The following is a 14,493-nucleotide window of genomic DNA, read 5'->3' as shown; positions in this document are numbered from 1 at the left end:
CAAACTCTTCCAGACACGGGGCTGGGGTGACCTTGGGCACATCCCAAGCCCTCGGCGCCTGGCCCTGACCGCAGACTCGTGTTCTGAGCCTTTTTCCCAAATTTTGGAGGTGAGAAAGGAAGCCTCTGACTGCACAGCGGGGAGCTGGCGGTGCCAAGAGGCGCCGTGGCACCAGCCCTGCCAGGGCAAGGAGGGTGGGTGCCCTGCTCCCCCCTCCCACTCTCCTGGAGTCTCCCTGGCTGCGCTGGGACAGGATTTTCTCCGGACGGGTCTGCTCCTGCCAAACGTTTCCATTTGGACAAGTTGGCATTTTCCAAGAGCAACATTCCCCCTCCCAAGGCAAACAGGGAGCTGGAGCAGCTCCTGTTTCCAATGGCTCACGGAGAGGCGCCCGGGCTGGCGGGTGGCACGGGTGGGTGTGTTTGTGCTCAGGGAGCTGCTCCGCTAGTGAGCCTGCAGAAGGCTGAGCTGGAGCAGAGTTACAGAATAAAGCAGGGATTTATCCAAAGGCCTCCGTGGATCCACTTTGGGCACTGCAAGAGCCCGGCCAGGGCCGCACACAAGATGAACCAAAACGGTCCCAAAAATGCACGAGGTCTCCCTCTGCTTCTGTAAGTTTTGGTCCGTTTGCATTTTGGGGTTCATTGTTCAATTATAGCTTTAGGTAGTGAAGGTCCTCCTTGTTTTTCTCTCTTTAATTCCCCGTTGTTTCTGCTTTTTGGGCCTGGACAAGCTTGTGATGGTTGTCTTTGGTGAGGCTGGAGAAGGATTGCTCCGTGTGCCTGAGGGAACTCACGCAGCTCAGAGTCACAAAGCACTGCAGCCCCAGGCCGGGCAATGCCCAGCCCAAACCTCGGCACCCCCGGCAGCCGCCGCGGTGCCACGCTGCTCCCTGGGCGCTGGGAGGGCTCCAGGCTGCTCCGGCCCGTGTCCATCTGTCCCTGTCCGTCCTGTCCATCCATCCCTGTCCGTCCTGTCCGTCCCTGTCCGTCCCGTCCGTCCCGTCTGTCCCTGTCCGTCCCTCTGTGAGCTCCAGCAGCCCGAGAGGCAGCCACGAGAGGGCACAAAGCCCTGCAGCCAGGCAGCCGTGTCACCCTGTCACCCTGCAGCCCTGTCACCATGTCACCTTGTGACCGTGTCACCCTGCAGCCCTGTCACCATGTCACCCTTTGACCGTGTCACCCTGCAGCCTTTTCACCGTGTAACCCTTTGACCGTGTCACCCTGCAGTCCTGCCATCCTCTGACCCTGTCACCCTGCAGCCTTGTCACCATGTCACCCTGTGACTGTGTCACCCTGCAGCCCTCTCACTGTGTCACCCTGTGACCGTGTCACCCTGTGACCGCGTCACCCTGCAGCCTTGTCACTATGTCACCCTGTGACGCTGTCACCCTGCAGCCCTGCCCCCACACTGCCACCCTGCAGTCCTGTCACTGTCACCGTGTCACCCTGCAGCCCTGCCACCCTGCCATCCTGTCCCTGTGTCACCCTGCAGCCCTGTCAGCCCCCAGCCCTGTCCCCCTGTCCCCCTGCAGTGCTGCCATCCTACAAGTCCCCACTGTGGCCCTACAGGATTTTCAGGGATCCCAGTCCAGCCCTGCTGTCCCCTCCCCGTGCCAGGCCCTGGATCCCCGTCCCCCCACTCGGCAGCTCCTGGAAAACCCGGGAGTTCCATTCTAAAGAGAGTTAATTACGTTAATTTGCTAATTAAGACACCACACTGGTGCCTGCCTGGGATCCTGCTCTACTGCTGGAGTGGGACCCCAAAAACACCCACAGGAGCCCTGGGAATGGTGAGAGGGGCAGGGAATACAGGGAGGGAGAAAAATGGATGGGAAAAAGTGGTGAAGCATGGAGAAATGTGGGAAATCACGGGAAAACGTGTGAGAACACAGGGAAACGTGGGAAGTGTGTGGAAACACGGGAAAACGTGGTAAAAATATGGGAAAACACGGGGAAATGTGTGGAAATGTGGGGAAATAGGGAGAAATGTGGGAAAATAAATAGGGGAGATGTCGGAAAAGAGGGAGAAATGTGGGAAAATATATAGGGGAAATGTGGGAAAATGAATAAGGGAAATGTGGGAAAATAAATAGGGGAAATGTGGGAAAATGAATAGGGGAAATGTGGGAAAATGAATAAGGGAAATGTGGGAAAATAAATAGGGGAAATGTGGGAAAATAAATGGGGGAAATGTGAGAAAATAGGGAGACGTGGGGAAATAAATAGGGGAAATGTGGGGAAAAAGTGAAAACATGGAGTAACACAGGGAAATGTGGGGTAACATGGAAAAACCAGCAGAAACGTGGGGGGGAAAAAGGAAAACACAGGGAAAACACGTGAGAACACAGGGAAATGTGGGGCGACGTGTCCCCTGTGTGGCAGGGCCGGGAGCGCTGCCCCGTGCGGGTGGCGGCCACGCGTGGGAGTGGGGAGGGGGGGTCGGGTCTGTCCCCGCGGGGATCCCGCGTGTGCCGCGCCCCTTCCCAATCCCCTCCCTCCCTTCCCTTCCCTCCCTTCCCCTCCTCGGGGCGTCACCGCCCCACGCGCGTGTTCCTCGCCCTCCCCCGCCCCGCGGGTGGGCGTGGGGGGCTCGGGGAGCGCCGAGGGGGGCGCGGCGGCGGCGCGGGATGCGCGGCCCCCGATGGGATGTAGCGGGCGGCTGCTGGGAGCCGCCGGGGGCCGCCGCGCCTCGCTGCTCCTCACCATGATCCTGTTCTTCACCTACTTCTTCTCCTGCCTGCCCGGGCCCTGCGAGCCGCTGCCGCCCGCGCTGCTGCGGCCGCCGCCCGCCGCGCTGCCCGCGGCGCCGGGGGGCTCGGGGGGCTCCTCGGGGGGCTCCTCGGGGGGCTCCGGGGGCTCCTCGGGGGGCGGCAGCCGCCGCTTCCCCCAGGCCATCATCGTGGGCGTGAAGAAGGGCGGGACGCGGGCGCTGCTGGAGTTCCTGCGGGCGCACCCCGGGGTGCGGGCGGTGGGTGCCGAGCCCCACTTCTTCGACAGGTGCTACGAGAAGGGGCTGCGCTGGTACAGGTGAGGAGGCGGCGGCGGCGGTGGTGGTGGTGGTGGGGGGTGATTGAGGGGGTCGGTAATTAGCGCGGAGATGCGGTAATTGCTGCCCGGACCGGCTCCGCAACAGGCGGGTCCCGGCAGAGAAAGCGGGGCCGGGGGAGGGTGCGGGTCCCCGGCGGGACGAGCGGGGGGCGGCAGCCCCGACCCCCGCCAGGGCTGGGGAAGGGGCTGGCGGCTGCTTTTGGGCTGCTGCAGTGTGAAAAGCGCTCCCCTTGTCCCCTTGTCCCCGTTTTCCTCCCTGTCCCCGCGCCTCCCATCCCGCATCCCGCCTGGCCAGGGACGGAGCCGGCAGCAGAAATGTGCTCGTTTCGCTCCCCGGGCGTCGCGATTTTAACCTTTAGCGCTTTATCCCCCCAGCCGCGCCCCCGTTTGCCCACTGGGCTCCTTTAGGAATTGTTTTATTCGTGTGGTTTCTAAAAAAAAAAAAACATAAATAAGCGAGGACCTCGGGCTTGCTCCTGAGCGGGCGAGGGGGGAATCCGTGGGATCCTCGGTGGGCTTGTGGCAGAGGGCAGAGCTGCAGTGATCCAAGGTTATTTTTTTTTTTTTTTTTTTTGGAGGGTTTCGATGGGATTGAGCCATTCAGGCGATAAAACATTCGGAAGAGCAGCTACTGTGCATGTGGAGTGTATTAAACGCGCGTCTCCTGGCCAGCTCCAGAGCGGCCGGGCCAAGCGGAGTCGGGAGCGCTAAGTCCCTTGAAGCCGGGGGTGGAATCTGCCCCGTTAATTCTGAAGGCAATCCAAACGTTGTCGATGTATGAAAGCGCCGTGGTGTTCCCGGGGAAACATCTGAAAATCATAAAAGGAGTAGCTCTCCCTGTCCTTCCTGCCTGGCCAGCCCCTGCTCCCCGCGGGAATACCGCGTTTCTCTCCGTCTTTTGGGGGAGGCTGCAGCCTCCCAACCCTCGCCGAAGCAACAACCTGGGAAAAATCAGCGTGTTTAATGGAAAGAGTAATTGTAGTGGTAATTTTACCCGTAGACTTTCAGCTCTCCGAGCCCACATCTGGGCTGTAAAGTTACGACTTAACACACCTTCAAAACCCAGTTAAGTAGCGGCGCTTATTTTTACGGCTGCACGAATATCCCCCTGATTTATGAGCTCGTTCCTCCGCTCCGCTCGGGTCCGCGCTGCTCGAGGAGCAATAATGATGAGCACTCATCTTTTTTTTTTTTTTTTTTTTGGGGGGGGGGTGAGGACTGCGAGCCGGCTCCGGCTTGGCAGAACGGGACTTTAATGACTGCGAGAGCATCATTAACGCGGGGAAGATCGAGCGCTCTCATATCGCTCGGCGAGGCTCGCGGGACGGAGCGCGGAGAGTCGCAGAAATAAATCAAATCTTCCTTTGGACGGCCCTGCTGCGCGTTTTTAGTGCTGGAAGTGCTTGCAGGGAGCTTGGCCTGACACCAGTTTCGAGTTGATCCCGCATGTGGTTGTGGTAAATTTGGAGAAATGGAGCGGCGAAGGTTTTCTGGGCTGGGGAGAATCCGCATCCTCCGGGGCGAGGCAGAAATCGGGAGATGTTTTACTTGAACGCTGCATAAAGTGTGGTTTTAATCACACACACAACTATTTCCCTTCGCTTCCTCTCCTCTCTGCCTCTTGTTTTGTCTTCTCACAAGACCTCGCAGTACCGAGGGATTTTATCCTCGGCAAAGCCAGACAGAGCTAAATGTTTAAAGCTGGGATGTGCTGGAGTGGAGGCAAAGAGAAGTTGGACAGAAAATCGGGTTTTTCCTATGGATATCTCCAAAGTGGTGTAAACATTTTTAAAATATTTGAACTTGCTAGGAAACCGAAATTACACCAACTGCTTCTCACGCCAGCATATTTGGCCCGAAGGCACCTGTAGGTTGTTGCTTGTTTTGAGTAAATGTGGAAAAAGAATTCCCTTGGAAGTATCACTCCAGAATTATTTTGTTCTTTCTTAGTAGCTCCGTCCCGTAGTGATTTCCCTGCCCTGGCAGGAGCATCTCCTCGTGGGTGATGAGTAGTTTGTTTTAAGTCACTGACTGAAATAATTTATTCTTACTGGATTGTTTTATTTAATTTAAATTTGAAATGGCCCAAAGCCCTTTTTTTTTTTTTTTGTAGTAGTAGTAGTGAAAGGAAAATGTTCTGCAAAAGCATCTCCTACAGAATTCCTTGAGTTACTACAGCTTTAGCTAATTCTAAGAAGATTAAACACCTTTTTGAGGCTGCAGTGTATATGATTTAATGGCTGATCCAAGCATGATGGGATGTTTTCTCCTCAAGCAAAACACAATTTTAATTTTTTTGGCACTCAGTGCTGCTTGAAGGAAACTTAAATAAAAAAGAAGAGGTGATACTGGCGTGCTGCTGGGTGTGTGGGGGGGTCCCCTTTGGGAGCCTGGGACTGTGTTTGATATTTGGGAATGTAGGTGAGGACAAACGGGAAAAGCTGAACTGAATCCGAGCACTTTGGGGTGATGTTCAGAAATCCACTGCAAACCTCGGAGTGCCTGTGAAGGAAGGTGTGGGGGGTCCTGCCTGTGCCCGTGGGCATGGAGGAAAACAGCATTTGTGGGGTGAAGGGGTTTGAGGAACCCCCTCGGTGTGGGGGGAGCGGGTTTGGGCTCACAGGGGACATTTGGGACGGGGTCACCCCTTGTCTGCTGGGGCTGGGGCTCTCCTGGGGCACTGCTCTGCTCCACTGGGGACGTTTTGGGGGCCTAGCAGAATCCTGGCATGGGACTGTTCCCTTTTGGGATGCCCGAGCCGCTCTGCTTCCCACGCAGAGGTCCCGGCGGCTCCGGCTGCCTTTGGCACAGCTTTTGGGGGGATGGAGGCAGGAGAGGAGGGGAGCAGCAGCTTTGGGGAGCGTGGCGGTGCTGGGAGAGGGGCCTGGCTTGCACGAAAGGGAATTCAGCTCTGAGGGAATCCTGTGCAAAGCTCTGAGCCCCACGCAGCCCATCCAGAGAGGTCTCCTGGTCCCCATCTTTGTGTCCCCAAAGCTTTGTGGCACCATGGCTCGGTGTCAGTGGGTTTTTCCCCTGTCTCGGGTTTCCCTGTGTGATCTGGGATCCCTGGCCCTCTCCTCCATCCTGGCTTTTTCCTGTTTTTCCAAGGGCCAAAGGAAGGCTGAGGCAGGAATGGTGCTGGGCCAAGGCTCCCTCACCCCACGTCCCTTGGGACCGAGCCCTGGCAGTGCACGCAGCGGGGTTGTAGGAATTGTAAAAAATCCCCTATTTTCATACCCTTTGCAGCAGAAGTATTAAAAAGCACTATGGGATGTCTAGCGATTGTCCCCCTGCAGCCAGAGGGACGCGAGGAGCTGGAATCCCCACCGAGCATCCTCTGGCCCTGCAGAGCCAGCCCGGAGCTCCGAGACTCTCAGAGACCAAACTTCACTTTCCATTCTCGGTTTTGCCAACACGAAATCTGGCACGAGCGGGGAGGAACTCCCCGTGGGGTTCCTCCTGAACTCCCCGTGGGGTTCCTCATCCCTCTGTGCTCCTGCTGGCGTGTCCCAGCTCGGGAGAACCTCCGGCGGGGTGGAGGGGGAGTGGGGTTTGCCCCCTCCCCTTCGCCAGCCCCATTCACAGGAGCGAATAACGCTCTTGAAAGGCATCCAGGATTTCTTGAGCCAGACTTTGTTATCTCGGAACCTCACAACCCCGACGCCTTTGAGCGACAGGGGAAGGACGCGGCCGCGGCGCTGCTCTTTTGACTTTTGCCGGGAGCGTTCTTGGCAGCTGAAAAGTGCAGCTAAGTAGGTGCCTGGAGGGGGTTTTGTGCGTGTTGTGATTGTACAGACAGATCGAGCCACTCTATAGCCGAGCTGCTGAATGGAACCGGCTCCTCCGGAGCCACCGGGCTGCGGATTTTGGCAGCGCTCTCGTGGCCCCTTCCAGGGCGAGCTTTCCTGGGGGAAGCGCAGAGGTGGGAGAGACAAAGCAGCGCGGCCGGAGCTGCTCCGGGACGTTTATCTTTATTCATCGGCACCGCTAATCTCCCTCCTGATGGACTCGATTTCAGAGCTGCCCTTGTTTTCCCGGGCCACTCGCAGACGCTCAGCCCTGCAGCTTCTCGCCTTTATTACTTTGCAATCTTTTCTCTTTTATTTTTTTTTTTTTCCACTTCCATTCACAAGTGAGACCTTTCTGTCTCAGCTTCCCCCGCATCCTCACCTCCGTGTTTGGGAAATGAAACCTGGAGTACAAAGAAAACATGCGGGAAACCTGAGAAATAGCTGATTTTAACGAAGAATAAGAGACATTAAAGCTTTTACTTAAGGCGTGTAGTGTTTTGGGTTGGCTTTCGTGCACTGTCCCAGCGCTACTCTTAGGACCAGGCTGATGTGCCTGTTTTCTGCTCCCCGACACACACCCAGCACTGCCCGCTCTTGGGAAGCAATCCGTAATTCGTGCAAAGTTTGGGTTGCTGCAAACTGCTTTCACGTGGGATTAAAAATAGCTTTTACTGCCACGATGAGGAATTAACATTCGAAACCATTTAAAGGGCTCCCAGCTGCGATGGCTGCGGCTGGGGAGGGAGAGGGGCTGTGCCTGTCCTGTTTTGGGGGGTCGGTGATGGGCTGAGGAGCACAGCTCAACCCTCCTGCCCCCATTCTCGTGCTCTTATTGCTTTATTTCCACACGGCCGGGTTTTCTCCCCGATCCCATCAAGTGCACGTTTGGGAGCCCGAATTTGAGCCGGGCTCAGCCTCCGGGGGAAATGAAGTCGCGCTGTTCCTTGTGCTGTCGCTCAGATCGTGTGGGGCTCCGGTGGTTGGAGCTGCCTGTTAATGTTGGTTGGGATTTTGGGGATAAAAGCTGCGATTTGCAGGGTGGAAGCTGCTCTTCCCGGCTCAGGAATGCTTTCCCTGTCTCCGGCTCTGTTAAATAAATGGGGGGATTACACCCGGGCTGGGCAGGAGTAACCTGAGTTCCTAAAGGATTTCGGATCTGCCAGCATTTCTATCCCAGGCTGCTTAAATACACCCAGAAATCACAGGGCTGTTTAAAAAGAAAAATATTATGGGAATTAATACCTTTGGAAAAGGCTTCTTTATTCCTGTCCTTTCTCTTGTGCTCTCCGTTGTAACCTCAGGGGGTAGAAATTGAAATATGGAAACATGGCTTTTTTTTTTTTTTTTTTTTGTCCACGTAACTCAAGAGAAGTTTTGAAAATATGTCAAATATTGCCAAAAAATTCACCAGAAAGCCACAAGGCTTCTGTTAGTGGAATTATTGAAAGCTTGGAGAAGTGATCAGTGCAGTGTAAAGGAAAGTTTGGGAGTTTCTCCTTAAAGGTATTAGGTGGATTTTTTTTTTCCCCTGGATTTTTTCTAGATAGTGACAGAAGGTGGAAAAGGCCGGTGGATTTAGAGGGTGCCTTCATGCAAGGAGAGACAATTACTTAAGAGAGTTCAAAGCTTATTTATAAAACAGTAATTACCTTCCCCTGGGAGGAGACGGGCAGCTCCGGCGGCGGGGAGGGGGGGACAGCACTTAATTGGCAAAGATGCTTAAAAGCTTCCTCCTGACCTTTTCAAAAACTTTCTGCTGCAACAGGCTCGGGCAGGGATTGAAAAGCTGCCCGAGGAAAGGCCAGGTTTAATGCCGAGACTTAGCTCTAAATGGCTTTTCAAAGGGCTGTGGAAATCCTCCTGCTTAGGGAGCTGGGGGAGAGAGGGAGGGATGGGTGGATGAGGGATGGATAAAAGATGGATGGATGAGGGATGGATGGATGGATGGATGGATGGATGGATGGATGGATGGATGATGAATGGATGGATGGATGGATGGGAGATGAATGGATGAAGGATTGGATGGATGGGAGATGGATAGATGGATGGAGGGATGGATGATGGATGGATGGATAATGAATGGATGAAGGATTGGATGGATGGAGAGATGGATGGATAAAAGATGGAGAAAAGATGGATGGATGGATGGATGGATGGATGAGGGATGGATGGATGATGGATGGATGGATGGATGGATGGATGGATGGATGGATGGATGGATGGAGGGATGGATGATGGATGGATGGATAATGAATGGATGAAGGATTGGATGGATGGAGAGATGGATGGATAAAAGATGGAGAAAAGATGGATGATGGATGGATGATGGATGATGGATGGATGATGGATGGATGGATGATGGATGGATGGATGGATGGATGGATGGATGGATGGATGGATGGATGAGGGATTGGATGGATGGATGTTCCTCTGCAGGACAGGCTCTGGGAACAGGGTGGGACCTGATCCTGGCAGCTCCTTCCTCCCCACATCCTGGCTCTTGGGATGGCCAAAATATGAAAGTGAGGAGCACAAGGATGTTCTGAGAATCTTCTGTGGGACTTGGTTGTAAGTCTGATCTGAGGGGTGAAGGCAGCAAGAGCTGGTCCATGCTGGGCATGTCAGGGCAGTGGTTTAAGATGAGTCTTTGCTTTCCTGTGGGAATTCATGGAATCCTGGAATGGTTTGTGTTAGAAGGCACCTCAAAGATCAACTCATCCCACCCCTGCCATGGCAGGGACACCTTCCACTGTCCCAGGCTGCTCCCAGCCCTGTCCAGCCTGGCCTTGGGCACTGCCAGGGATCCAGGGGCAGCCCCAGCTGCTCTGGGCACCAGTGCCAGGACCTGCCCAAATTCACCCCACGTGAAGAACAGCCCAGACCCCCCAATCCCACCATGACAAACTCGTGGTGGTCACAGCCCTGAGCTTTCCCCGTGGCAGGGCTGAGGTCTCAGCTCGGGTTTTACACTTTTTACCTTTATGTGGTGATAGTCCTGGGCGGAAAATTCACAGCAGCTCCTTGGATTTCCCCTCCTTCTCGCTCTGCTCTGAGATCACAGGAATCCCTGAAGTGAGTCACCCTGAGCCAAAAACTCGTTTGAGATGCAAATGTGGATGTGGCAGGCGGGGCACGGGCACGGGGAGGGGGCACGGGGGGCAGAGCGGGGTCCTGCAGGTCACCCCAGGGCTGGGGGACAGTGTCCAGCTCCTGTCATTCCTGGAGAGCAGGGACGAGCCAGGTTTGCACGGCTGAGGTGGACCAAAGGGAGCATCCCTGTTCCAGCACAGACTGCCCTGACCAGCGCTGCTCCCAGGCTGAAATGTGGGAGGCAATGGCTGAAATTCAGAAGAATTCACTATTTGGGCTGTTAAAGCCCCAGCACGGAATGTTTTGGGCAGCTTGGGATAACAGCAGCACTTTGGGAGTGGGATGAGCTGCTGGGCTCCTCCTGGGAGTGGTTCTGGTGTGTTCCAGCAAGGAAATCTCGTGGGAGGCAGGGACACGAGGGGAATAATCTCCTCTCTCCCAGCCAGCAACTCCCAGCGAGGGGCTGGCAGGAGCCTCCCACGCCCCCGGGGCTGCTCTGCATCTTAACACCCAAAATTGATCAGGAGCAGGAGAGAATTACATTAATACAGTCACTTGTCACCGAGGTCTTATTAGGAATCTCCACTCATTAGTGTGGCGAGAGCAAGGCTGTGACCTCGTTAAGGTCCTTGGGCAGGGAAAGGCTGATTGACCATTTTGCTACTGATTTTTCACTCGGGGAGCTGTGGCCGTGGGCACACCTGGCCCTGGGCACACCTGGAGGGTTTTCTGTAGCTGGAGTGAAGAATTGGCATCCCCTTCCCTGCCCTTCGGGCTGAGGCAGCCGGGGATTCGCAGCCGCGTTATGCAAATTTAAACAAATCATGAAGAAAGGGACGCGGGGGTGATTGATGGGAAGGGCCAGGGAATGTGACAGGTCCCATCCCGGGGGGACATCCCGGCTCTGCTCGGTGGGGCTGCCGGGGCCTCCTGCCCTGTGCAACTTCCCAGCTGCTCCAGAGCCGCAGCATCCCAAACCCACCCCAAACCTACCCCAAATCCATCCCAAACCCATCCCAAACCCTTCCCTGAGGGAGCTGGAAGGGGCTGGAGAATCCCTGAGGGAGCTGGGAAGGGGCTGGAGAGTTCCTGAGGGAGCTGGGAAGGGGCTGGAGAGTTCCTGAGGGAGCTGAGGGGCTCAGCCTGGAGCAAAGGAGCTCAGGGGGACCTTGTGGCTCTGCACAGCTCCTCCCAGGAGGGGACAGCCGGGGGGGATTTGGGATCTGTTCCCAGGGAACAGGGACAGGAGGAGAGGGAACGGCCTCGGGCTGGGCCAGGGGAGCTCAGGGTGAATTTATATTTGATATTTGATTTGAATTTCTATTTTAATATTTGGGAGAATTTCCTCCTGGAGGGGCTGTCCAGCCCTGGCACAGCTGCCCAGGGCAGGGGTGGAGTTCCCATCCCCGAGGGGATTTAGCAGCCCTGGGGATGTGGCACTTGGGGACAGGGATGGTTGGACAGGACGATCTCAGAGGGCTTTTCCAACCGTGATTCCACAACTCCGTAATTCCTTCTGGGGGTGAAATCAAGCCCCCATCAGGGCAGGATCCCAAAATGCATGTGCCATCTCCACAGCCCTACATCAGATGATTTCAGTGCATTTTATTTTCCCCTCTCTGGAGGATTCTGTAGGTGCTGCTTGTGCCCAAGTATCTCCCTGTGCCCACCTGCCTCAGCCCCCTGTGCCCCCCGGGAATTCCAAGGGACAGATCCCCCGCTCCAGGGCCACCCTGCCAGGGAGGAAATGGCGATTTGAGTGGAAACCAAGGAAATCCCCCAATTCCCAGCAGCACCATAGATCGATCGTTAGCGCGCTTGATCAATCCCTGCAGCCGATTGATCAATCCCGGCAGCCGGGGAGGGGACACCGATGTCCCAGGGGGGACATTGATGTCCTGGGGGGACACTGATGTCCTGGGAGGACGCTGATGTCCTGGGGGGACATTGATGTCCTGGGGGGACACTGATGTCCTGGGTGGACACTGATGTCCCAGAAGGGACACTGATAGCCCGGGAGGGACACTGATGTCTAGGGGGGGTCACCGATATCCTGGGGAGGACACTGATGTCCAGGGGGGGACACTGATATCCTGGGGGGCACACTGATGTCCTGGGAGGACACTGATGTCCAGGAAGGGTCACCGATGTCCCAGGGGGCACACTGATGTCCATGGGGGGACACTGATGTCCTGGGGAGGACAATGATGTCCTGAGTGAGGGGGACACTGATGTCCTGGGAGGACACCGATATCCTGGGGGGACACTGATATCCTGGGGGGCACACTGATGTCCAGGGGGGCACACTGATATCCTGGGGGGCACACTGATGTCCAGGGGGGCACACTGATATCCTGGGGGGCACACTGATGTCCCAGAAGGGACACCGATGTCCCGGGAGGACACTGATATCCTGGGGGGACACTGATGTTCCTGGGGAGGACACTGATATCCTGGGGGGACACCAATATCCCGGGGGGGACACCGCTGTCCCCGTGGTCTCCATCCCTCTCCAGGGCTGTCCCCATCCCTCTCCAGGGCTGTCCCCCTTTTCCTGCCAGTGCCAGCCCGGCGATCGTGGGGGGGGATTTATTCATCCCCAAGACCCACCGGCCGCTCCCTCTGCTTCCCAAATTCATCTTCCGCAGCCACACAAGCCTGAGAAAAAACTCGAGGCGCTGCTGCCAAGTCCTTGGAGGCGAGGATTTGGGTTTTGTTGAGGGAGGCACGGCTGGTCCGGATTTTGGGGGCAGGGCAGGCGGAACGTCCCCCCGCAGTGTCACAGCCCTGAGCGTGACAAAGGAGCCGGGGCTGCTGCCAGCGCCCCGAGGGACACCGGCATCCCCACGGCCCGTCCTGCTCCGTGGGCTGGGACACTGGGTGGGACACTGGGGTGGGACACTGGGCTGGGACACTGGGGTGGGACACTGGGTGGGACACTGGGGTGGGACACTGGGTGGGACACTGGGTGGGACACTGGGTGGGACACTGGGCTGGGGCACTGGGTGGGACACTGGGTGGGACACTGGGTGGGACACTGGGTGGGACACTGGGTGGGACACTGGGGTGGGACACGGGGCTGGGAGCATCCCTGGGCTGCTGCTGGAGCTCCACACGCTGAGTTTCTGTGCTGGCAGATTCTGACTCCCCAGAGAACTCTACATTTGACCCGAGGCCGTGGAGAAAGCTCCCCAAAACTGATGGATGGCACTGGGATGACGAGTTTGTAGTTGATTAGAAGCGTGTCGTATCAGAGAGTCACAAACTTGACGTTTAAAGTTGTAGAATATAGCAATATATAGAGAGCTAAGATAAAAGCTGTAAGGCAATAACCAATCCTTATTCTTTACCTTCTTCTTCACAGCTCTGAGTGGTATTTTGGGTTATGGATTTCACAATCCTGCCCTGGCCTTCCAGGTTTCTTGGGGTCCTGGCTGTTATAAATGAAAATGTGTCCAGCCAAATTAATATGAAAAGATAAAATATTTCTTTTGCAATCAAATTCTATCTAGCCAGCCACAAGGAAAGAACAGAGCTGAGCCCGGGGTCGGCACCAGAATTCAGCCTCAGCAGAGGTTTCCCTCCATGCCCACACACCTCCAGCCTGGCACGAGTGGTTTTTATAGGGAAAATTTGGTTTTTATAGGGAAAATTCCACCTGAGGCCAAGATTTCGGCAGTCAGACTTTTCTTCCATTCAGAGTCCATAGGTTAATGAGATTTTCATTTTGGTGATGAAGAAGAACAATTCAATGTGTGGAGTTGTTGAATCCCTTGATGAAATTTACGGGAACGCTGCATTCACATGGATCTGCCCCAGGATTTCCATGATATCCATCAACCCAGGTCCATGGCATCTATCTCAGGTCCATGGTATCCATCATCCCAGGTCCATGAGATCCATCTCGTGTCCATGACATCCATCATCTCAGGCCCATGGTATCCATCTCAGGTCCATGGTATCCATCATCTCAGGTCCATGGTATCCTCAGTGTCCATCTCAGGTCCATGATATCCATCATCTCAGGTCCATGGTATCCATCTCAGGTCCATGATATCCATCTCAGGTCCATGGTATCCATCATCTCAGGTCCATGACATCCATCTCAGGTCCATGAGATCCATCCCAGGTCCATGGTATCCATCTCAGGTCCATGATATCCATCCCAGGTCCATGGTATCCATCTCAGGTCCATGATCTCCATCTCGGGTTGCTCACACCATGATCAGCTCCTGGTGTCCCCGCATCTCTCCAGCCATGGCCCATCCCCATCTCCTGGCCAGCCACATCCTTTCACGTGTCAATCGGGTTCCAACACACACCAGGTTTCCCTGCGACGGTGGGGGGGCAGTCCCAATACCAACGTGTACACTCCAACAAATATTCAATACCACATAAATCATCCTAGAAATGGCGTGAATTATATCTATTACACACAGCATGGCTCTGGTGTTTGGAGCGGGTGTGAGGCTGGAGGTTTGCAGGGAGTTTGGGGAGCCCAGGGCTCAGTTTGGGTGCTGTGGGACGGATGGAAGCACGCTGCCTCCCGGTTCTGTGGCTGC

The 14,493-nt window shown here is 55.6% G+C and overlaps 1 protein-coding gene across 1 annotated transcript in view; it reads left to right on the top strand.

Moving 5' to 3' along the window:
• The first annotated feature begins 2,643 nt into the window (after positions 1-2,643).
• HS3ST6 (heparan sulfate-glucosamine 3-sulfotransferase 6) overlaps positions 2,644-14,493 on the top strand; it is a 34,783-nt gene continuing 22,933 nt past the window's right edge. Inside the window, exon 1 of the mRNA XM_031506104.2 lies at positions 2,644-3,029. Coding sequence (XP_031361964.1) covers positions 2,644-3,029 — 386 coding nt within the window. The remainder of the gene's footprint in view (positions 3,030-14,493) is intronic.

This window comes from Lonchura striata, chromosome 16, assembly GCF_046129695.1.
Source record: "Lonchura striata isolate bLonStr1 chromosome 16, bLonStr1.mat, whole genome shotgun sequence".
NCBI lineage: Eukaryota > Metazoa > Chordata > Aves > Passeriformes > Estrildidae > Lonchura > Lonchura striata.
This window is presented reverse-complemented; position numbering and strand designations above follow the sequence as displayed.